General features: G+C 35.6%; 1 protein-coding gene across 10 annotated transcripts in view; it reads right to left on the minus strand.

The window, feature by feature from the left end:
- The window catches only part of SYNJ1 (synaptojanin 1), a 68,332-nt gene that overhangs the window by 11,274 nt on the left and 30,941 nt on the right, over positions 1-26,117 (minus strand). For 4 of the 10 annotated variants that reach the window (XM_074902890.1, XM_074902881.1, XM_074902966.1 and 1 more), the window contains exons 13-29: positions 26,050-26,073; positions 21,591-21,782; positions 21,365-21,449; positions 19,979-20,119; positions 19,406-19,598; positions 17,916-18,074; positions 15,680-15,836; positions 15,216-15,333; positions 14,891-15,106; positions 14,047-14,125; positions 12,834-12,996; positions 9,978-10,184; positions 8,866-8,994; positions 8,212-8,250; positions 3,067-3,114; positions 1,368-1,406; positions 1,194-1,264 (exon numbers count right to left, since the gene is read on the minus strand). In XM_074902890.1, the coding sequence (XP_074758991.1) occupies positions 1,194-1,264; positions 1,368-1,406; positions 3,067-3,114; positions 8,212-8,250; positions 8,866-8,994; positions 9,978-10,184; positions 12,834-12,996; positions 14,047-14,125; positions 14,891-15,106; positions 15,216-15,333; positions 15,680-15,836; positions 17,916-18,074; positions 19,406-19,598; positions 19,979-20,119; positions 21,365-21,449; positions 21,591-21,782; positions 26,050-26,073 (2,060 nt within the window). The remainder of the gene's footprint in view (positions 1-1,193; positions 1,265-1,367; positions 1,407-3,066; positions 3,115-8,211; positions 8,251-8,865; positions 8,995-9,977; positions 10,185-12,833; positions 12,997-14,046; positions 14,126-14,890; positions 15,107-15,215; positions 15,334-15,679; positions 15,837-17,915; positions 18,075-19,405; positions 19,599-19,978; positions 20,120-21,364; positions 21,450-21,590; positions 21,783-26,049; positions 26,074-26,117) is intronic. The other 6 variants (XM_074902899.1, XM_074902909.1, XM_074902929.1 and 3 more) reach the window with 6 other exon arrangements.

Raw genomic sequence — 26,117 nt, forward strand, 5'->3', positions numbered from 1 at the left:
CCAACACTGGTCTATCTCTTTACCTGAAAGAAAATTACATAATTAAAGAAGAGGTGCTGTATTTGTAGATAGGTCAAAAACCTCATCAGTATCTATCCCACTGACATTTATGCAAGCAGAATGCCTTTTAGCCTTACTAAAGACTCATACGTGTGCTCTCCATCCTGTCAGTGTTGTGAACATTATCCCAATGAGAAGAGCAAAATGCCTTAGAGAAGGAAAACAAAGTTCTCTAATTACCAAGAAACTGATAAGAAAGAGCCAACTTTTGCTGCTTTTTAGCCTATAAAATGTATAGAGGTATGATCTAAGTCAAAGAGCCTGGAACTGCCACAACAGAGGGAGTAGCTATAGAAAGAAAAGTCCTTCATGCTGCTGCAAAAATTCTCTCTGAAATATGCTGTAAAGTCTAAAGAATTATCAACAAACAATATAATTTCTTAGAAATTCTTTAAGACCACCTATAGCTATTAAAACACTTAATCCTTCCCTAACACAAAGCTCCTACTTGCTGCTGTGAAGAGAAATAAGGCAGGTGCCTTCATTTCTTGCTTGTAGTGAAGCATTCAAGCACCCACAAATCCTACATTCACTTTCCTCACTTCAATTCCACAAATAAAAGAATGAAAGGCAGAACTAATGTTTGTTCAATATTTTGTGGAAATGGTGAATGTTTCATTTTTACATGAAGACCTTTATCAAAATTAATTTTTAAAACAAGGTAAAAAAGTCCATTACGCATCAAGTAATCAGTAATATAATACATCAGCTGCCTCTATAATACATTAACTGCCTGCAAGCAGTTAACTGCCATTAGGATACACATTTCAGCACAGAAGATAATAGATTTTATCACACCAAATCAGCAATGTAGTCAACAGGAACATATAATACAAAGAATAACTTTGCACTTTGCAGTTACTTGAAAGTGGATGTAAAATGTGGTATTATTTGGGAGCCCGTGAAGTGACTGCATAGAGTGCAAAACAATAAAGTCATGTCCAGTATATATATTCTGGAGTATTTTTAGCCAACAGACAGGAATTGCTGAGGAAATTAACTCATATAAGCTGTAAAAAGACTAGTCAATTTTGCAGTTTTCTTACATCTTGTTGTGACTTATAAAAACTCACAACTAGTGTAATAAACTGCAGAAACTTAGGAGGAAAATTATTTCAAGACAGAATACCTACCGGTCTGGTTGTACTGTATCCAGCAGTTCCTGTGCTTGAAATTCCAGTTGCAGGTGGAGGCTGATTACGAACTGGAACAGATGTTAGAGATTGCTGACTTAGAATATATCAATATTGTATTTCAAAATACTTCTTTCTGTATCATAATTAGTACAAAGCATGTATCTGTATTACCTAAGTTATCTTTTCTTTGTGTTCCAGGACTTTTTTGTGCTTTGAAGCATGGAAAAAAAATAGATTATCTGTTAGATAAGCTACTAATGGATATTATATGGCAATGGTACATTATCACTAATGGAAATGGGAGCAAAAAGACATTAGTGACTTTTTAAAAAGTTGTTATGTATTAAAGTCTACCCATCAGCTAAGCTGTTACTCTAGCACATTCTTATCCCATGGCACACATGAAGCAATTTGACCCTTCTAATTACAAATTAAGTCAAATCACCTCCTATTTGTTGCAAGCTAAAGACACCCACTTGTACAGGTACCCTGTGTTCTCAATCATGCTAGAAGTTTTGTTTTCTTTTGTAGTATATTCTGCAAATATTCTAACAGGAGTGTTTAAAACACAAAGAGGTTATGTAACATGCTGATTCAAAAAATCATGTGATCAGAAGAGTACATCTGTAATTATATGGTTCAGCAATCTACAGGGTCTACACCAAAGTTTCTGAACCTACTCTCTTTGTTTATGAGATAAATAAATTACAGCACCAACCTCAACATTTACATGCTGATGCTAATGACAACCTTGTATGCAACATTCGAGTTGTGAAGTGCAAGAGATGAAAAATTACCTTTAGCTCAGACAAGTACACAATTTCTAATAGGCAAAGAGGTTTAGGATTCTGGCTTGTGTTTCTGTTGCCTATTTCCCAGGAAGGTAAAATCACTGTGTCAGTTACAATAACTGGAAGGAATACTCTGTGGTACATAAGATACTTAGTTTATCAAATTGGCTTCCAGTTGTCAGACGACCTTGCTTTCTTAGAACCGGTTAGAATGGGTTTCTGGTTACAACTCTCCATAATGCAACTCATACCCTGAGCAACCTGGCACTACTTTACTTTGAGCAAGAGATTGGACTAGAGGTCCCTTCCAACCTGACTATCACTATCACTATATAGTGATTTTGCCAATTTAGAAAAATGAACCAATAATATAGTCAAAACTAATTGAAGTATACAGGAGGAGATCTTCACTGTGACTATATTAGGACTTTTATTGTCATACCTACATTTGCTACAAAGGGACACATTCATGAGGGGATAGGAAAAAACCCCAAAACGTGCCTCTCCTGGCATAGCTAAAACAGGACCCATTCAGCACTATACACACATACTCCAACTAGAATAATACAAGAGAAATGCTTCTCATAAATGCATGTCACACACGTTTAGGTATCAGAATCAAAATACCTACACTGTGCTCTTTAGAAAAAGACAAAATATTAAATTATAGGCTAAATTACTTAAATGGAAGTTTATCTCCCAAAAATATATGAACAAATGTAGTTCTTTATGAAAAATTAGGCTTCCTAGATTCCTGATTTAGTTACAGGTATAGTATTTACTGTAGCAATCAGTCAGCTACAGCTTCCTCTGAATCTGCCTTGAAAGCATTCTTCTTGATTAGCACAGTCTAAGTTTTTACTTCATATTTTATAAATGAAGACTGCCTTCTATAACTTCACACCACCACTGAAAAACAGAAAGCAACTTGGCTGTCTGAAAACTATGTTAAATAAAAGAAGAAAGATCCTACACAAGAAATACCTTAATGAATCCACTTTTAGTATCACAAGGGCAATAATATTACTCAGGTATTAAATTAGAAATCCATTTCTATAATACAAAAATTGTTATGTTACCTTCTACTTCTCTCCTAGCTACCCCAGGACTGGGAGGAGCTCCAAGACCTTTTCAGAGAAAGAAGAGAAGCTGTACATTGCATAAGAAAAGCAGTAGACTGAGAAAGTAAAACCAGAAAGAACACTGCCACAAGACAGCTTCACATAATTTTTAAATGGTCTAGCTAGATTGTAATTACTTGTAGGAGATAACTGTTTGTAGCAGCATGGGGAAACCAGACTGATAGGAATTAGAGATCAGCAAGTACAATCATGTTTAGAAACATGCTGTTATTTCAATTTCACATTACAGTTGAAAGAGAATTTCATTTCTTCATTATTCACTCTCCATAAACTTTTGTAAATTGAGAATGATATTAAATGTCAGTCTTGAAACTCTTCTAAAGCAGAGCACAGACCTATACTCAAAACACTTGAAAATAAGCAGGTACCTCAGTTATACCCTGCAACATCAAGTCTGCTTCCTGTAATTTAGGAGAATACTACATAGTATGTTTCTGCCAAGACTACATTTGAGTAAATAATTTTATGGAAGAAATAAGTTTCCCACTTTATATAATTTACTGTATCCTACAGAATTGTATTATTAAGTTATCTCCAAGCAGCACTCTGTACTTGGGAAAGCTGTATCAGCTGGTGCACAGTAGATGTTACAGTTCAGATTGAGAGAAAGAAGATTTTCAATCATGCATAACCATGCTGAATTACTTCTGCAATATGATCAAGCATATACTGGGTCCATAAAACTGTATGGTAAAAACATGTCAGGACATAGATAACACTAGATGGTATGCAAGGAGAAATCCTTAAGGCATGCGTATAGGAAAAAGTAACAGTAATATCTGGCAACTGTGGAGTGGCTCAAGTACAGAGGAAGAAAAGGGAGCCAGTGTTCAAGCCTACCTTAAAAGCAACTTTTGCCTTAGCGATGACACAGCCTCATGCTTTCTCATCATGTGCCAATGTGTGGTATCTGCTCAGGAGCTCTCTATGATCTGGAAAGAGTGCTGTGAATTTTGTCAGATATGGGTGGAGGCGTCACTCAGAGTAGGAAGAGTGAAGGTTGCAGATGAGGCTGGTATGTGATTATCTCCAGAGATGTCAGATCTCTGGTTTTGCTGAACATCTGGTTCAAAGATGTTAAATACTAAGCATATGTTATATATTCTGGGTGGGTTCCAGGCTCTGCCAATTAACATCAGATTTCCATTGCAAAAATTTCTGACAGTGAACTTCTCTGTGAGAGAAGCAGCACTGAGGAGGGATGAACAGAGACTGTTTGTAAGGAGGGGGCACAGGAGGAGAGCACTGCCTGAGAACATTTCATTGCTTTCAGGTGCTAGCTCTGCCCTTCTCCCATGCAACCCAGAGGAACCCTGGGGGAGAAAAGGCAGTGGTAACTCCTAGGCTACGAGAAGAATACCTGCTAACTGGAGGAAAATAAAGGGAGGTGGAGAGCAGCATATAGGACACTCCTCTAAACCTCTGTGGTTACAGAAACATAAAGCTAACTGTTCACCTCAGAGTATTAATGGAAATGACCACAATAAAACCTCTCCAAGAGCAGAAAACTAGCCCGTTCATTTCACAGTTCTTCTGCACTTTCACCTCCCAAAGCTCAACTCGGCCCATACTTTGAATAGGTATTTTCAGGATGCTCTTGCATAAACCAAGATTTGCTTAACAAGAGGATCAATAAAGTCAACTCCTTTCAGGAGAAGGAAGGCAGAGAACCTGTTTGACATAGACATGTTCCTGTGCTGGTGCACCATACAGAGGAAGGCTTTGTGCATGAGGATTTTAAAAGGTTTTGCAAATTTTAAAATATTCATTATATGGGAGAGAAAAAGCGTAAAGGTCAAATCCCCCAAATTACATTCACTAATAATAATCTTCAACAGTGATAAAGAAAATTATAGTGCTGTGATAATGCTATCATAATTGGCATTATAGAAAGATTTTATTCTTAAGGACAGTGAAAAATGTACATCTGAATCTGAAACATATTTTTGAGTATTACTTTAAACTGTTACTATAGTCTGTACGTAGCTTGAAATCTCCACTGTAGTTTGAAACAGTATTTTGCAAGTAAAGATATCACAGACTTGTTTTAAATAGTATTTTAAGGAAAGGGGTGGGATTCATATGGAAACAACCCGTAACTTATGCCCTGACATCTTTCTGACTGCATGTTTTCCAAAGACTACATTTACACATTAGCTTAATGGAAAATAAAGCAAACCCAACTTCTCATAAAGTAAAATGTGCATATATGCACACACATGCATATGTGTGTGTGTATATATATATATATATATATAAAATCTAGGCCACTTCACTACATTTGAACAATGCATTTATTGTTTTAGGATTAAAGCTTCTTGTTTCCTTCATTAGTGAACATTCCTTCTTGAGCAAGGAAAGAAGAAAGGTGCTCTTTCCCATATTTAAAAAACCACAACAAAACAACAGAAGAAGCTTTTTCAAAATGACTGCCATATCCTAATGCACCCAAACAACCTGAACTCTGCTTGGAAAAAAAAGAAAAAAAAAAAGCAGCAAGCTACAGGGGAAAAATAAAAATAAAGATCTCAAACAGTTCTTGCAAGGCTGTTTAATCTGTGACTATAAATATCAGTGTAAAGTAGTAAGTACTTGCTGCTTGGGTGCATGTATTTTCATAGCTTAACTTTCTTGAATTTCTTTTAATGTCAAAATTGTTACTGTATTTTCTAGGTTTATTTTATTTATTTGGAGGATAATCACAGTGAAAATGTAATGCATTTTACCCAAATTATTGCATATACTGAAAATACTGTGCATTCTCTCAATCTTAACCCTGTTTTAACAGTTTAAACCAGTGATAAAAAGACAGCTATAAGCCTTTCCTACATTAATCAGGAAAAGTCTGACATATTAAAGGAAAAAACCTCAAAACAAATGTTATTTCTAAACTTCACGTAATTGAAAATTAGCAGCCTTTATAATTTTGAATGTTCTGTAAGAATTTACTCTGTAACGTATTAAAAAAAATCTTGGGTAAACAGGGTGCAACATTTTAATTTTTAGCAATAAAAAACCTGAGAACTTATGAAATTCTTAGTGGAAATCTTTCGTATTAGCAGGCAAAAAGTCTACACTTTGCAAACCCCCGCACTGAGTACACAGACTTGTTTCCTTGAATTTCAAGTTACTTCTGATGTAAAATATGACCAAACTCTAAAAAAAAAAATCTTAGATGCCCAAATCCTGGTCCCACCTTCAAAGTATACTGAGCCATTAGAAGAAATGTTATGGGCACTGAAGGGAGTGAAGCACTCAGAAAATAATGTTAAAATACATGAGCAAAAACCAAAAAGTAACATTCAAAATGCACAACACTTTAAAGACATTATCAATGTCACTTTGGACGTGCTACAGAAGCCCAAAACCAACATCTGATACACTTATACAGTACACAGGGATATTTTCACAGTGCTTTAGGAGCCTTCATTCAAGGTAAGAGAAACAGATGCCATTTCCCCAAGCATAGTAACACACTGACATTTATACTGCTTCCAGTCCTGTGCTAGCTTGCTCAGTGCTGAGCTCAGGTACCACTGAAAAGCAAAGCATTATGCCTTACAAAGGTATGCCATGAGTGGAAAATGAAGAGGATAGAAAAAGTGGGATGAGCTTTAGGTCAGAGTAATATATGAAAAAAAATAAATATACTGCAATCTCTTTGTAGTATGTAGATTGCATAATAATTATGATTAGATAAAACGCCAGTTAAAATGCTTTGTGGAAAGCTATGTTGAAAAAGAGGGTAAGAAAGGTGGCCAGGCTTTGCACAGTTGAGAAAAACTAAGCAAACAGGATTATGTCAGTGCACATAAAGCTATATAGGACTGAAGTAGTACAATTAATTAAATCTCACGTATGTTATGCATTTCATATAAACTGGCTTTTTTCCAAAACTTAAGCATTTTAACTAATTTGAAATATTATGCCTTTGGCATAATAACCTTCTCCCCTCGGCTGAATCTAAGAGCCATGCACATCTCCACTTGACATCAGAATAAGTTAGCTGATATTTATATACTATGTAAAATATACTTATTTCCTAAGATTGCTCAAAACTCTTGAATTATTTTCTCAAAAAACCCCTCTTTTCTGCCAACTGAGTGGCAGTGTCTGAAAAGCCATTAAGAAAGTATTTCAGAGCCACTAACTATTCTCACTCTATCCCATATAGTAATGAGCTGATTTGAGTCCAAACAGGACAGCTCAACTATGAAGTGTGTGACAAAGAAGGACAAAGATTAGTGTCAGGAAGAAGCACTTCTGAGAACATGTGAATCGCTATTACAGGCAAAACAATAACAAGCTGGAAAAAAACAAAACTAGCCTGAAGGGTTGATAAGGCCCTCAGCATTATCAAAAGGGAAGGAATTAGGGGAGAATTCTTTTAGGATTTCGTTACTTTGTAAAGAGCTGTAGCTCTCCAGTGCCTTCAAAGTAACTGAATAAATTCCTTTGCTAAGCTTGTGTTTCTGAAGTACATGCTAGTTCCAAGAGCTATGGAGGATGTTTCATGTCCTTAGGAAGGGCTGAGGAGCACACTTCAGACTTGGAAACAGAAAATAAACTACCCATATGTCAGTGTTCACCTTAGAGACAAATATAGCTCAGTGATTTGGAGCTGTTAACTGGTGATCATCCAGAGGAAACTGGGCCAGGCCAGCAGTAGTTTCAACAATTAATGAATGGATAATCACTGCAAGTAGCTACAATCAAAATCCATTTTACAATGCTCCTTGTCATGGACTGTGAGGAAAAAAGCTAGCCTTTTCACAAGTAAAGACAAGCTTCCACTTTCACAGAAAAGTTAGCTGGGTATATGTTGACCAGGACAAAGTAATAAAAATCTGGAAGAACTTTAATCTCTCTGGCTATAATGTACCAGCTTCTGGTGAAATATTTTTTTACTATACAGTTAAATGTAATTCAGAGGGGAATACAAACCCTGAGAAAGAAGTTACATTAACATTCAATAATTACCCATTTTTATACTTTGGGACATCACCATATTAAGTATTGTCACAACAGACCACCATAGTAGTTTTGCTATGTAGTCATACCAAAAACAATTAAAATCATTACCTCCAAATTCTTTTCTAGCAGGTGCAGGACTCCTACCGCCTTACAGTATTTAAGAAATGAATGCAGCAATAATGAAAAATACCAGTACAGTAAGAGGAAAGAAAAAGAATGAGAAAGTTAAAAATGACAAGGGTCAGTTTGTTATTAACTATGTTGCCCATATGCTTCTGAACATCCAGTTTCTCTTAGTCCTCAATCGTTTACATTTTCAGATGATCCAGATGAAATCTACATTAAAAACTTGGACATGATAAAATGTATACATACTGATGCCAAAATTAAAGGAATATAAATCAATGAATGCACAAGATTACTCATCTTTCATTTTAAAAATGAAGATGCCCTAAAAATGAAAATGTTGTGTAAACACTGTTGTAGGAATCCCACATTTTTAAGCTTTAAAATAAATTCATAAAAATTTTAAAACATTCACTAAGCAAAGACAGTAATATTTAAATGGTACTGAAAAATGCTGTTATTTCCCATGCTGTTATTGCTATTAAATGTACCAACTAAACATTTTAGTGAAAACTGGTACATTCCACTGAGCCCTAAACCACAATATAATATGTAGTTTGGGTGTGGACTTCAAAGTTCATCTCACAGACTTGAGACAAAATATTCCTGACCACCTGATGTATGTCACCACATTACCTGATGGTGGAGGTGGCCTCTGTGGTGGAGCGGGGCGTGCAGGAGGAGCAATGGGGCGAGGTGGTGGAGGACGCTTGGGCTCCAAGCTCTGAGAAGACTCTTTCTGCTGGGTACCAAGCTGAAATTCAGCTGAAGAACATGACAGAAAACAATGCAAAAATTAATCCCTTGCACATTCTAATCACAGTAAAGCTCTTCTAATAGCAAGTTATTTTCACAGAGAGGACAGTCTGTCCCCAGCCCTGGGAACAAGAATACAGAAGTTTTTGAGAGAGGAAAAACAAGAGGAATCAACCAATAGTGAAAAGCAGCAGATTTCCTAAATAACGATTTTTGTCTCATATGCTTTAATCAGTATATGCTTTTCATTCAATTCTAAACATTCTTACAAATAGCAGAGTTCCAAATTTTGATTTTGACACTTATCTGTGAACTAAGGGCTTTGGAAAAAAATGATCCAAGGGAAATTCTGAAGGCATTTTAGCAGTCTTTGTAAAGTAACTCCAAAGTAAATCTAAAGCCATTCCAAACAGTGTAATTCTAAACATCCACTTTGTCACTAAAATAAAGTTGTCTTTAAACAAAAGCTTTCCTATTCCATTTCATACAGCCAATTTACAAATCTACTGATTACAATTTACATATTACAGCTGATAGGAGCTTTAATTGAAATGGGCTGTATTTGAAGAGTGACTAAAGCGAACTAGGATTATGCTGACATACTGCATCAGAATTTTTGAACAGAGGTTTCAAACTAATCAACTTAGAAAGCCTATTAATCACGTAACTTTTTGAGATGTCTCTTTCAGGGTGAAATGCTAAAGAACAACAGCAAGTTAGGTAGTTTGCAGCAGCATAGATCCATGGACAGTGTCCTAAGTATGACTCAGGAAACAAAGCTCTTCCACTGTCCATTAGGAAAACCTAGACCCAAAGAATGAGGTAACTTGCCCAAGGCCACTTATGCATAATATGCTAATGACAAGAATAGCCTTTTATATTCATCTAAAAGCTCTATTAAAATAATCTATAAGCTAGTATTCTACCACTGGGCCATACAGCTGCCAGATTGTATAGTAGTAATAGAGGCAGTCGACCATGGTAGTACGCACTGTGTGTGGAAACAGGCGGTCCAGGAGTTTTTGTGGGTGCTCTGCTCGGTCTTACTGGGAGTGTAGGTCCATCTGAGAGCGTAGGGGATTGACAGGGGCTGGAACGCGGTGAAGAGCTTGGGGAGGTTCCAAGACCAGAGCTGGAAGTTGGCTGTAGATGCTGTGGAAGGATTTCTTCTACTTCAGCACTGTAGTCATCAATGTCTCCTAAATAATAAACCCCACCCCAAAAAAGAAAAAGCATGCAAAATAAAGGGAACAATAGTTACTGGTTTTAAAAAGTGGGGAAATTATAAACAGGTTCTGGGTATGGGATTTTCTGCAAAAAGCCCTCAAGTTCCAAGGAATTAGCTCAACAACCAAAGTATGATTCTTGCATCATAAAATTACACATGAAAAATGCATATGTATTCAAACTAGTTGAAAATACTCCAAATGCACAATATATATTACAGATATATATTATAGATAAATATAATAGTGTAGCAACTGTAATGTTGCTTAATCTAAGAAACAATTGGCTTTACAAAGGTGACCTTTGCAAAAATTATTTCCCTGGTTTGCAATCACTCATTCTTCAGAAGGCTGCACAGGGGATTTCAAGATATCTGCTAATTGTAATACCTTCTGTTTAAAAAGGCAGAATGATGTTTTTAAAAAAGGTTCAACTTGAGTGTTGAAATGCTGGGGTTTCAAACCCAAGCCCCAAATTAAGGTTGACATATGGGTGATTCCCACAGCCCTTCACAAAGGGGTGGTGAGTTTGCCTTTAGGCCATTAGGTAAATGAGCCCCAGGTGTCCCACAGTAAGTAAACAAAGGTCAGTGTCCCACTCAGGGATAAAAGCTGGAACCACCTGCAGGAATGGGCAGTGTCCGTGTGTGAGGAGGATGCACTTTGCAGAGTTTCCTGTTGGGGAAGGACCTCCTGCCTCCCTGGAACTAGGCTCCAGTCCGGTCTGGCCTTTGTAAACGTGGGCTGTGTAGAGATTCAGTATGTGGCTTCCTTGGTCTTATGTGTTTGGCTTATTGACTCAGTTGTCTCCTGTCCTTTCTATGAGAGACTGCATTTCACCATTTATTCTACCCATTGTTGGTCATGCGGTGTTGTTGCTGGGGTCAGTGGGATTGATATCAATTATGTATAATATGACTGACTCGTTTGTACCCCAAGTGATCACTGATGTACTGACCCTTTCTTATCAAATACAATTTGGTTATTGGTTCATCTTTATGTTGGCTGTGTCCTTTATGCTAGGCCTGATAATTGGCAAAACAGGTGTGCCTTTAAAAAGTAAATTGTCAATTTAGAATATGTTTATGTTGATATTCAAAATTCCTAAAATAGACAATTATCCCATCACACTCCAATAAGACTATAGTAAGCCTTTCTTCCACAACTTCTAGGCTTCTCTTTCTTCAGGTACATGAAGGACACACAATGTTCTACAGAAGTTCCAGCTTCAACTCTCAGCAGTGACAGAGTAACCAGGCTGCTAATTCAATACTAGCTCTTGATCTAAGAGTCTTGTGAGATTTGAGAGATCACATTTTAAGGGAATCATACCACTTCATGTAGGACTATTAATAAAATCTACCAATCATACAGGCATCTAAAATGTTAAAGTCCTATTTCCTACCTGCGTTGGAAAATGGATGAAGTATCTTATGACACCAAGACTAATGCAAATTCCAGCTTTTCATACAGATTTCCCATATCTGTACACTTACCAAAACATATCTTCCTTTATGAAATACCTGTACAAAAAAAATCTTAGTCTACTGTTTCCAATACACAAAGCTGCCATCTCTTTTCTTGAAGCTTTTGCAACATAATGTTTGCCACTAAGGAACCTGGATAGAAATTCAAAGCAAATGAACTACTCAAACTTAGAATCAATCAATATAGACACAATGACTATATCTAAAAAGTATATCTGTTCAAGAAATGGCAAAAACCTGACCCTGTAGAATACATATGGAAATGCAATACATGCAGGAAGAATCAGCAGGTAAGCTGTCTGTGTGGGTTTTGCAGCTGTTTGAAAAACAGCTGTTTTACTTGCTAAGAATATAAGAATAAATTTTAACGTAGAGAAGAGAGTGAAGCAGACCTTTCATAAAAATAAATTAATAGATCAAAAAATGAGCTGTGACGAAGTACATCGATTAGACATGTACAAATAAAGAAAAGCAAAAAGGCAGAAGCACAACTGCTGCAACAGTAGTATTCAGCAACTTGAGGATTCCACTAGAAAAGTATAACATTAAAAGATACAAAAAGCCTGCAGAGAAAAACCAAAACTGACAAAAACCAGGGAACCAGAAAACAGCAATTCATCAGTGCTGAAGATCAGCCTGTTCCAAAGAGCAAGAGAGGCTGAAGGTTTCCTTGCCGGACTCATATTTGCCTCCTTGTCAAAGGCTCACCATGTGTCTTCTTGGGGGTGGTAAGCAAATCAGTGCTTAGCATGGGAGATCATTAGTCTTATTAATCTATTACATGTATTGGCAAAAAAATAATTGCTTTGCACTCTGCAGTAGTGTATATCCTGGTTATAGGATATCTCCACAAACAGTAAAATTTGCCTGAATTAAGTGCCCCTGAGAGGGTAGGTCACAGGATAAACTGAGAAGAATAAAGAGAATGTCAGCAAATTAGTAAAAAACCTAGAGATACAGTGCAAACTGACACTGCTCAACAAGTTGTCAAGATACTGTTGGAAATAAAGAGATTTCTAATTTATCTGTTTTAGGTGGGCATAAACTTCTTAAAGTATTGATATATGCATTAAATTAACCACATTATTTAAGACTGTAAGCATTTCAATCCAAGGAATACTTTATTTCAACAAACCTTCCATATCATAGTCTGCAGTAACCTCAGCATCTTCACAAAGCAAAGTGGAGCTTGTTGATGAAGGCAGCCCAATATTAATCTTCTCTAGATTCATTTCATCTTCCAAACTTCTGATCCAATCAGGATTTTTCAAGCTTATGTTTATAATTCTTCCTAGTAGCTGAATTTCCAAAAAGGTATGCACAAACAGAAATTGTTAAAAGCAGAAATATTAAAGCTCAGCATTCTAGATTTAAAAAGAAAAAAAATTTAAAATTACTGAAAATATCACAAATAAGGTTATCAGAATTTCTGGGATGAAACAATTACAATGGAATGTCACAAGAATAATTATGCTTTTCACTTCATTTTGATAATTAAATGCATTCGTGTAGTTTAAACTATTTAATATTTTTCTAAAGAAAAACTAAGAACTTGTCTTGTAAGATTTTCTTTTCAGTTAACAGAAAGCTTCTGGTTTCTTTGTTCCTACAGAAATACTAGTCTTTGTAAAGAAAAACAGACCTGCTTATCAACTATTAAAGTTGCTATCAATTATTACAGCCATTTTTAGAGACTGATAAAACAGCAGGCCTTCATTCTGCAAACTGACACATGACACTGAGCTCTACCCTGCATGGACTGTCAGTAAAACTCATCAGATGCAAGGATCCATCTGCAAACACCACACTTAGAGAATCTAAGTTTTAACAGGAACATAGAGCAGTAAAAATCTGAAGATGAAGATTAGATTTTTTATAGATATTAAATATTGGCCCTACAGAAGTCAGTGAGAAATGAAATTTTGACATTTTAAAGTAATTGCAGTCCAGGAGTGCTGTATTTTAAATAATTGCTGGCTATAAATATGATAAACTGGCTCATACTACAAACTCAAGACAAAACCTCTGCTCTCTAAATGATTTAAAAAAAATTAAAAATCCTTCATTTGATGAAGATGCCTCTCAATATGGGCTCTTCATTTCTCTAACAGTCCTCCTGCTAAAAAGAAATTGTTTGGTACTTCTCTCAGCTGGCTTTCAAAACTCAACATAATGCAATGTGGATATCAAAAGTAAAAAAACAAAGATTAGATGCAACAGTCTAGTATGGATCATGAAAGACTTTTAGGAATTAAAAACAAGGAAACAAAAACCCCATCCCCCACAAGTATTCATTAAAAAATTGGATTTTCTCTTGCTATAAGCAAGTTCAGTAATTTTTACATTACCTCAGTACCATTCAAATTCATTACATTCAAAGCAGAGCTTCCTTCCAAAAATGTTACCCACATCTTGTCTTCCACGAACCTGCAAAGTTCATTGAAACAGTAATTAAAATACTTTATCCTACCTAATAAATTTTGAAGCCTCTTATCTTAAAGGTTTTTCAATGTTTCATTTGATGGAGAAGAATTTTTTAAATTCATTAAAATATATATAATTGGCTAACAAGCTTTAACTGAATGTATCCCTGCAACAAAAAAAAAAGAACGAGGTAAATATCACACAGCAAAGGCACTGTCCTCTTAAAAATGATGTGACTACAGTTACACACTCAGAAGTATTTGTGTGGCTACAGGTTAGATATTTGTATTAGGCGTTCCACGGTACATCACACTATGGACTTGTCTTCTGAAAACAAAACAACCAACCCTCACAAAACCTCAAACAAAATACCACAGCATTCAGAGTTCAAATAACAGCTTAGTGGAAATGAAACGTTCACAGGGATGCTATCATCTTCAGTTCATTTAAAACTACAAACCCAATTTTAGAGTACAAAATTTCTATAAAATTGTATCAATAACAAATTTTAATTATGATTTCTAACAAGGACAGTATGATACTTTATCGCAGAAATAAGAAGTATCTGGAAAAATTAAGTCTGAAAACTGAGACGCATACAGGTATAGAAAACTAATTTTCAACTGTAAAGACATTAAAGTTGAAATTTAAATGTTAAAAATCAAGCAGATCATAACTGAAATGCCTGCTAAGAAAGTAACTTTATTCAGGAAATAGGTGGGAACAACGAAGAGAGATATAGCTTAAAAAGTAAAAAGTCTTTTTAACCTTATAAGTATAACTTCGCCATAGGTTGCAAATTTTTGAAGAAGATCATCAATCAAGTTATCATCAAAATAGTTTTCTTCTGCTGAAGAACTTCTGATGGAGACCATTACAGTACCATCAGGTGGTCCTTGCATTGCAATCACCTCCTTATAAACTTTTTGTCTCTCTTCCGCTTCAATTTCAAATATATCGATGTCAATCAATGCAACCACAGGCCTTGAAAAAATATACACAAGAAAAACCTGTAAGCAGAGTATCTGAGCAACAAAATATGAGTATTAATTCTTCAGTGATTAGGAAGTAATGTATAAAACAAAACTGAAACCTATGATCAGATGTTTTCAGCTCTGCTCTTCCGTAGTGCAACAAAGTACCAGGATTCCACGTATAAGGGACATTACTGTCATCATGAAAACTAGCATTCAGAAGATCCAGGTCTTCAGCTACATTGAGTATTAATGAAAACAAAAGGGAAAAATACAGTGATTACAAGAATATGCTTTAAAAATTAAGATATGTAAAAAGATAAAAAAGAAAGTAAACCAAAACAGTGTTTTACAGAAGAAAAAAGAAGTTCTTTTTGAACTTTTGAAGTATCAGTAACTGGTATCTGACACTTGATCCTTCTGTTCCGCATTACTGTATTCACTGCAGGTGCTGTTATAAGCTTTCTGTCTCATACAAAGGCAGGGATAGAAGCTCAGAATCACTGGCACTGTGAATGTCACTAATCTGATTCTGTAAGCAACTTAAAAGGATATTTTAAACAGTTCAAGGAAGCACTCAAACCTGATCGGTCAAAAGGCCATTTTCTTCTTCTCCAAAGAATACGATCTGTCCATGCTGGTGTGCGACATTTTTCACTGGTGTCATAGTCATCAGAAAACAGATCATATTTGTATGTAGGCGCAAAATTTATTTTTCCTTCCAAAAATCCCCTAAAAATCTGTAAGAGACAAAGCAGTTATATGTCATGCCAGAAGACAGAAACAGATGGTAAACAGCTTGAAACTAATCAGAATTCTCTTTTCTAACAGTGAAAACCTGTATACATATTTCAGAAAAAAGGCATTTGATAATATGAATCCTTCTCCAAATTTTATCTGCTGAAAACATTCTACATTTACCACTAAGACTACATAATGACCCACATAGATTATCTTTAAACAGAAGTATGTCAACATTTATATCTTTAAACCCAGGCTCATGAACAACCTACTGTTCCTCCAGTGTCATTCAGAACTTGAGGTCATCCTGAACCCAGACGCTGCTCACAGCATTTTAATTAGTTCGTTAGTGTCTCGTGTCAGCAAAAGCTGTGAATGAAGGTTTATATTTTATGTACCTATCTGAACATGCAGAGCATTCCCCCAAATTGACACAAAATGCCCCACCAATAAAACAGGAGTTAAGTATAAAAAGAAAAAAGATAAATAGAGAATCCTTAATACATTCAATATGAACTGAAAGATTAGAGAGATAGTATCTCAAGCAAGTAGGAAAACAGAATAAAAGGAGATAACGTGTGAAATTATCTGCCAAGAGTACATACGGTATTTAGAGATAGAGTCAATTGAAATGAATCAAAAAATCCATTAGGTACTTCGCAACATAAACAGATACAGCCAGCTGACAAAAGACCCTAGAAGGCCAGGAGATTTGCTCACTCCTTAAGTGTTTAAACCAGACATAAGGTAAAATCCTTTAGTTAACCTAACCAGCTCCAGTCTTGGTTTAATCTTGGATGTGCTGTTTTACTTCACATCAGAAAGCTGTAAAATATAAATCTAACTTAGATCTTATAGTCAAGTCTGCATCAAATGACAGGTTAGCCTGCTTTTCTTCTTGGAAATATTCATTGAAATCCAGTCAATTTAAAAATCAGTGTCAGAAGATTTGCAACTTCTGAGATAATTTATTAATTTCTTTGCCTTCAGTAATTATTTGTTAACCTACTTTTATGAAGAAAATTGGTATGTAAATGCCTTTCCTGAACAGCCACATGCAACAACTCTCCCTAGCCAGCTGATATCCCTTGCTGCCCAGCCAGCCACTTCCAAATAACTGGATATTACTCCAACAGTGCAATACTAGCCCTTCTTCTCCCCAGCTAGGAGACTGTTTTGAGTCTTTTTTTGTATTCCGGTAGTTTCCATAGATCTTTCCAGCCCTATAACTGCTGTAAGTGTCTCCAAAGCCTCTATACCTCTCTTGTTTTGGTAAAATTAACAATTATCAAGTTAATTTTAATCAAATTTAAAAATATCAAATGCTTTGCCTCCTGTTCTGGTGCACAAGATACCAGCACAAATGGAAGAGTACTCTAATTCAGAAAAAAACCTGCTTATGATCAAAGTGCTGGCAAGTAGAAAAAATGGACAACAGAGGATTGTCTCTCATTGTACCATCTACAGCATTCCCACAAAGCTGGAAAGAAAGAATGTAACTTTCACAGAAAAATTTGATTTATTACAAATATTCCTTTAATTGCTGCCTCTCAAGAAACCCTAAAAGTCTAAAATCTGAAGCTTTCTTCAGACTTCATTATTCCATGCTCTTTTTCTTTGTAAGTAAAAAGGCTACCATTTGGACTACTCCTTTTTCCAACAGAATGACATAACAGCATTAGACCTATTACTGCAGCAATTTAAAGTAAACAGGAACATTACCAAAAGAACTGCTACAAATATTTTTTAAAATACTTGCACCTGATAAAAAGATAAGTATTGTAGTTAGTAAACTCCAACATGAAGTTCTAAAGAGATGATAGAGTTTCCTGTTTTTTCAGGAGAGAAAGAAAAACCTCACTCCTACAGCTACTCACTGCACTCGTATCATTGCCTCTTCAGGTCAGTTACAAGAAGTTATTTAATGTTGCTATGCCCCACCCTTCCATACCACTACCTGGACAAAAGTGACAGGTGAAATATGTTGAGGATACAGATTTACAGAAGCACCTCAGAAAATTGCTAAAGCCAAAAAGAAAAATAAAGTATTCTTAAGTGTGGTAACGTTTTCAAGATACCTGTCCAGAATTTTTCTGATTGATAAGTTGGTCTCCTGCTATAAGGGTATCCCAGTTCTGTTGTCGTATTAGGTCCTTAACCTCCTCATTTGGAATATCTATTCGATAATTAAAGTCACCACACCAAAAGATATAGTCATGGGAAAAGAGCATCCTTCCCTGTAAAACAGAAGCACACAATGAAGTTAAAAACAAGCAACAAATTTACTACTTCCAGGTGTAGAAGTTCAGTTTTTAACTGTAAAATATGCATCATTTCTAGCTGATGAGAACAACTGAAATACATGTTCATATTTAGTGTTCATATGGTTAGAAAAACATAGCCAACTGTATGGTATTCACACATACAGAACATGAAAGAAGTAGTAACATTTCTTATGTAGTCTGCATTTCTAAAGAAACATGAATCATCTGAACTGGATTCTAAAATTCTTTGTATTTCTACTCCTGTTTTAGAAGTCTGCTCTAACACGATGACTGCTACCTGTGTGACAAAGAGGTTACAAAGGAGAACAAAACACTACCCTGGGATCCTGTGCCACAATACCCTGACAAACTGCAAACCAATGGCTTTATTACTAGATTTAATTGAAGACTTTTCAGTTATATACAATTTTCATGGCTAGAGAGAGACAGAAGGACTCTGTTTGTTTAAACAAAGCCTAGGGTTTAAAGTGAGAACTTTCACTTCTCTCTTTGTTTTGAATTTTCCATTGCCTTTAAGTAAATCAAAGTAGATACACTGGCAGACTAAACCAGCAGCATTTAGGAAACTGTTTCTGGGGACCATAAGAACACAGTACTTTCAAGAAAAACTGAAACAGGACCATGGCCACAAATTTAGAAATTAAAAAACAATGTCAGGCTCCTGCACAGAACAAAGGACATTTTGACTACAAAATTTAAGACAGCTTTAAGTCTCAAGGAAGCATTTTGTTGCATTGATAAAATTATCAGGTATTTATTTGGTGTTTGATAATCACAGAATCATCCAGATCGGAAAAGACCTTGAAGATCATCTAATCCAACCATTAAATAATAAATAAATAATCCTTTATGAGAATATAGAAGAGAACTATACAATTGACAAAAATGAATAAATAAGTTAAAATGAGTCAGCAAAAAATCGTTCTTGTGTACTGAATATAGCGCTCTTTCCCATGGATTTTTTTCTCATAGTTGATTAACTCCAGCGCATACAAAAATTCTACTGCATGTCAGCAATCCATAAAATCTCCTTCCTATGCTAAAGCCTTGATGCCTAATGAAGGTGAATTCATCCTTCATCCTGTCTCTATCAGTCATTGCACTGGAAAGGTCTATTCTTTCTGCATCTATTTTAACAAAAATTGTGGGAACTTAATTATCTCTGAGACTTCTAACACAAAGAAATTTGATTTCCACCTGAATCTGGAAAGGGGAAAGAAAAACAAATAGAGCTTTTGGATGACACTGCTAGAGCTCAATGGAATTTGAACACTGTTGCTTACCATTGGAAAACCAAGCTTGCGAGCTATTTCTATGAAGTCTTCATTTCTCTCTTTAACTTGTGATTGCCCTGCAGCAAAATGACTGCAGACAAAGCAAAGACTGGATGTATGAAACAACATCCGAATTGCTACTGCACCTTTATTACCAGTGGCGCCTCCCATGCCAGTCTTTACAGTATCAACAGCAACATCCCTAAAAGAGTTAAACAACTATTAAACCTTGAAATACAATGGCACATACGTTAATGTCATACTCCGACACACTTAAAGCTGTTGTGTTGGTAAGAAAACATTTTCACATTGTTCTTTCATCAGCAAGGCCACTGGGCTATTTTAAGAAAATGGCAACAGCTACGGAGCAGGTAACAATATAACCCTTCAGCTTTTCAAGCTTTCTTGGCAACTGATGAGACATTTAAGAACTAAGATAAAAGAATTTAAGCGACTAGTTCTCCAGAAGATGGAACAGCTCTTTTAGAGCCCCATATGCTTCTTAGTACACTTGTATGTTAGCTTGCAATACAAAGCAAACTGAAGGTGACCCAGCTTGTGCCCAGCTGTGTGTTCACTGACCTGATAAAAGGAGCATGCTGGGGCCTGATGAACACAAAAAGGCAGACGCCCACCAACTGCTCAGAAGCCAGCAGCACATACTTGCAATCTCTTGATATAGTCTTCTGCAGTTCAGCAGCCCAGAGCTTCTGATTGGTTGTGCTAGCAGTGAGATTAAAACCACCAGTTTTAAAAGAAAACAAATTAGGCAAGTATCTAAACTGATGATCTAGCGGAATAAGCTTCATACAATAATCTTAACTAAACCTTGGGGTAGTAAACCAAAGCCAAGAATTGTGAATGGTGCTCAAATGCCTCCTAGCAGAGACACAGGCTACAGACTGCCATGATACTATAATTTCAAATTCAGCTTCATAAAACATTGTCTCACTTTTCTCAACACCACCACAATGTTAGAAGCCAGGGCTTCTGTATTTCTTAGGCTAGACTAGAGGAGCAAAACCTAAGAATTTTTCTACGGAGTTACTTCCTAGCCTAGAGCTCATTCAGTATTGGAAGACAGAGATATCCATGGTCTTAGATCAAGAAGAAACTTCTTTGGAGACCTAACAGACTATGGTTTTCAGAGCAACCACTGGAGATAAATGAAAAATATCAAATCTGGAAACAGTGTTAACTAGACATAGTGTGAAATTAGGGGGGTGATAAACTGCCACTTTGTCCTCAAAACAAAAGCCTGTGCAAAGGCTAACAGTGTTCAAGCTTGCTAAACACCAGAAAACATGCAAAACAGGCAGACAAAACAATGGACAAAAGTGAATACAATCCTAGGACTACACATAAAGACTTCAACACTGGTATCACCCACCATTGTTAAAAATGTATTTTCATAACCTACTCCACTAGGGGTGCAAAATCCAAACTCCACAATAATATACACATGTAATACATGGAATGACCACAAAGCCTGACAGTATGGAAGGAAGCCTTGCTTTATACAGATCAAAATCTGATGCAAGACACTATATAAAGGCATACCAACAATACATGCTTTTGGAAGGAATTTCACAGGACTTGCTGTTCCCAGCAGTGTGAAGGCACAGAGACTGCAGAACACTATGAGCATTGAAGGTAAATTCCCTCAAAGTGTTAAAGGAAGGAAAAAGTTGAGGGGCTGCTGAAGGTGCAATCCAAAATATGGTCAAGTACTGACTATTTGGATCCTTGAGATTACATTATACAGGATCTAAGTGATCACAGCTTTGCTAGAGAAAGCTGAGATGAAATCTGCAATCCTGGCACAGCAGAGAGAACTGGAATACAGTCAAAAATTAATCCAGACTAATCCCAACCATTACAAAACAGGAGAAAAAAAATTTAAATAACATTTTACTCGAGAAATGTGATTATCAGCTAAACCAGTACTGTATAGATTGTATCACCTACCTTGCATTCACAATGTTCCCTGCATTTAACTCCACCATTTCTTCAAATCCAATGGCAAATATATCTACAGGCTTGCTTTTGCGATCTGCATTTAAATATTAAGAAAACCATTTGTTGTTTATAATCGACTTAAGAACCCAAGACCTCATATATCTATTTTAATATTTATGATCTAATTACGAAAATCAGAGCTTTCAATAAAAAATTGACAGAATACAAGTCATACCTTGGAATTCATGAATACCAGCTAACTTTGGTGCATCTAGAAGCCAGTCAGTGAGGGTCTGATTTCTAAAGGCAATACTTCGAAACTGCTTCCCCCCATTGACGTTCCATGTTCCGACGCAGACTCTAATTTTTTTCGGTTTTGCATACTTATAAAAGTTTTCACACATACTCTTTAGCACTTTTACAGATGCTGCAAAAACATTTGAAAAGACATTATTTTTATATAGAATGTTTCTTCAGAAAACTTGGCAATGAGATATTTCCCTTAAAAAGATGGCAACAAATCCATGCACAGATATATAGAAAGTTAAACCGTGAAAGCAAGATGAATGCAGCTTTTCACAAGGGAAAGTACATTTGCAGACATTACTTGTCTGGGTAGGGTACTGACTGAATGAAAGACAGTAGTAATTTGCTTGAAGAAATATATATATATATATATATAAAAATAATATATGAAAGAAACATAATTTCTATGTTTTATAAATACCTGTCACTCACCCTTTCTATGAGTCTCTATGAAAACCATTCTTTTTCATACATGTCAACACCGATATCTACCTCATTTTCACAGACTACATTTATGAAATTCAATCTCCATTACAAAAACAACATACAAGTATGTTAATTTCTAGAAGTGTAAAAATTACTGATATACTACACTTACTAAAACAGATAAGGTACATTATTTTGTTATGCTAGAGTATGTCTGTTTAAGGCACAAATCTGAATTACTAGGTCAGTTGAATTCCTAAAATTATGATTTAGCAAGGAAAGTAGGATAGGATTCAAAACAATTCAACTCATTGCTCTGTCACACCAGCCTTTCTCTGTGCCTTGTTTCTATCTGCCAGATGGGAGAGAGTAATGACCCATCTGTAAAGGGCACTGTGAGAAACAAACAAAAAAAATGTTCTTCAATGGTCAGACACTAGAGAGAGATATTTTTAAAGTCCCTTCATAAATCAGCTACAAAATATACTCATACAAATATATTTCCTAATGCAAATGTACAGATCTGAATATTTTCTAAAGTTCCTTTCTTTTTTTTCCTTAATCGCAGTGGAATAAAAATTGCATCAGGTGTGAACAGTATTGTTCGCATTGTACTTCATTCAAAATAGGTAAATTAATATCACTTAGGTAGTCTCATGGTTAAGAGACTCCGTGACAATTGTATAAACAATATTAGAGGGAACTCTTCCTTTCACTGTGTGCTGTCTTGCAAAATGGTCGGCTACTGGGCACAATATTTTCATTCACATCCCCAAAATAGGATGATTCATGAGCTGTTGTTGTCTTTTTAGCTATTCTTTAAGCTTACCACCTTCAAATCTGCTACAGAATCTTGGCTACCCAATTAAAACAAAAATCAGAGATTCTTTAGCCCTCATGGTTTTGAAACAAACTAGAAAAATATTTTTTAAATAATATAATGTATTTGTTGTTTATGAACTCTTTCACTGCTGAACAAATAATATCCATATATGGGCTAAACACATGCAAAGGACAATGAACTGACCGGTGACTCCTTGGGGTACTGCAAGCAGATCATGCTTGGGGATATGATTTCTTTATCATAATCCAGGTAAATGAAGTCAAGAAAATAGCAAGGAGCCAACAGAATACTTTACACCTTCAGATGAGAGACTGAGTCTACTTCTGAATGTGTCTACACACTAGGTAACTGTCAAGTCAAGAAGTCCACCAAATGCCAGAAAAGCCTCCAAGTGTCAAGGACAGAAGCTACCCAAACACCTGACCACTGAAGAGACACCAATCCAAGAAAAGTTGTAGCCATGATATAAACAAGTACCCAAATTATCCAAAGGATTAGGTGAACCTGAGAAATCCATATTAGCATTACAAATAGCTTTGAAGATCTGCACCGATTAGCCTTTTTAGTACTCTGAGCAAGTTTAAAAGCAGAGTTTGGACTTTTATTCTCTCCAGTTCCTTCTTTTACTTATGCAAATTCAGCAATTTTCAGTTTAATTTTAAATAGTTACTCCAAATAGTTCATATTTGCTACCAAGCAGCTTTTAAGAAAAGCTGCAAAATTTAATTACTGCCTATTTAACTCCTGACATTGTCATGAATCCCTAATGTGAAAAATCTTACCAGGATAAAAATCTAACTTTAGAAGTGAACTGACAACATGCTTATTACAAACCTGAAATTCATACTTTTAAACCAGCAAGCTTTCTAAATTGTAAATTACTCTTTTTCTAAATTAGAATAAAGAAAATAAATAAAATTTTAATCTGCTTTCCAAAATACTGAGCCAATTGTTTTTCAGAGCTCCTGAGCCTCCTGCATACATTATCTTCCTACACATTTCTAGCTCTTTTATCTTTTCAACAAAATTATGTCTCACTCCACAATGTTAAAAATCCAATCAATTACATTTTCTGTTATTCTGAAGCAAAAAACTGCTGTTCGTACTAGGCAGGCAGATATGTGGAAATCAGTTCTACAAAAGGAGTATTAATTTAAAATTCTTGGTGGGATATTCTGTGCAACTGAACTTGATTGAACTATTTTACTACAACATCCAAATTACTGTAGATATGTTTCAATATATGCAATTTGTATTCAGATGATACCCACGGTGAAATGTTACATCAGGAAGTTATGACTCTTCATGAGTTATAAGCTAGGCTGATACAGTCTAGATGGTAACACCATAAATGACAATGTGACTGTTTATTCCATGAACAGTTTTTCACATTGACAAAATGCTAGTCAATCAGTTAATTTCAGATGTATGTTACCTGTAACTCAGATTTCATTATTTAAGTACTCAGTAAGAATTAAGCAGATACAGTAAAACATTAACAGAAAAAGCAAAGCTGAGACAAATGTAAAGGGAAAACACATTTAAAGCTCAAAAATACAGATTACTGTTGAAATGGTTTTCCAAGGGGTGGGAGGGGGAAGCTTTAAACACTTCAGATGTATTTGAACAACAATCTAGCCAACAACAAATCTTCACACTTTCTTTCAAGCATCCTACCGTCTCAATCTTCAGAACCTGGGGCTAGTGGCTACTCTCTGAGCACAGTGGTTCAGGGGATACTGCGCACAACTTCACTATTCTCTTAAAATGGGACACTCATCTGAACAATTAAGAGCTTCCTTGTTTCCTTCCTCCCTCCTCTCCCTTTGTCTTCCCAGATATTAAGAACGTAGTTTTTTCTTCTCACCCAGAAACTAAGCATCTGATCTGGTTTCACTGAACCTACTTCCAAGAGGTAGTACAATGAACTCTGATAAGGCAATAGCTCAGAAATGGCCATTTAAATTTTCCTCAACACATAGTAAAATCTGAACATATGAGCATTAGGAGTATTTTATTTTAAATAATAGTTTCTGGGAACAAGGAGATGATGAAGTGTTGCACAGCTAACAAATACAGCTCTTCCTTAAAAATATGGAAAATGTATAGATCACATCTTCCCAAATGGAGCAGCTTCGTGTAAAGAGCTTATATTACAATAAAAAGGAGAATTTCCACTAAGAATTCAAAAACTTTGAAAACAAAGTTCAAAGGCGTTATGTTGCTTATGTTTCTAACTTACAAAGATAATAACTATGAGTTTTCACAATATCTTAAATTGAAGAGACCTTTCATGTCATTTTTCTCTATCTGGCTCATCTCTACTCATTCTTATTAGTACATATTACTTCTTTATGTATTATGTCTTTCTTTGGTATTGCTGAATCCTCCAAAGCCAACCTCTCATATCTGAAACCCAACATCACACACGTTGGTCAAGATATTACTGCATAGTCTCAAAGTAGAAGATTAGGAGTTAATTACAGAGTTCCCTCTTCTGAGTTTCTCTTTACTGAAAGTTTTACCTAAATAGATGCTCTAATACTTTCATTTTGTGTCACGTGCAGTGGTTTTGACTACTTTTGTTCCACAAAACACAAGTGCCGGCATATTATTTCAGATTGTTCCAGTACAACGTTAACCTTTGCTGGGAGATATTACAAAACCAGTCCATCTCATTCAAGAACACAAGCAGGTAGAGCCTTCTAATGGCAAAAAGATGAAGTTATAAATTGTACTGAAGAATTTTACCTCTTATCCTAAACAAAACATTTAGACAAAAGAAAAATACAGAAGCTCTCAAACCAGATAAAAAAGCAAATTCCTCTACAGCTAGAATAAAGCATTTGCAAAAATAAAACCCAAATAATTGGTTGCCTCTTTTCATAACTCACACTCAAGCACAACTGCAACATTTTTCATCCCTTATATTTTCACTTTTCTTTTATTAAAGAGTTTTTCTTGGATTAAATGATTTTGGGGCACAGGAATGCCAGATCCAAACACTACTAGGAAAATGTGAGCCCACAACCAAGTATTATGCAAATAGGCACAAGAAAAAAGCCAGAGAAGAAAAATAGCTGCTCAGATATTTACAGCTTAATTTACTATACTATACCTGATTGTAAGGATTGCTCTGAAACTACGGATGCAGTAAGAAGGAAACAAGAAAAAAATTAGTCAAAT

Source organism: Athene noctua, chromosome 1, assembly GCF_965140245.1.
Source record: "Athene noctua chromosome 1, bAthNoc1.hap1.1, whole genome shotgun sequence".
Classification (NCBI taxonomy): domain Eukaryota; kingdom Metazoa; phylum Chordata; class Aves; order Strigiformes; family Strigidae; genus Athene; species Athene noctua.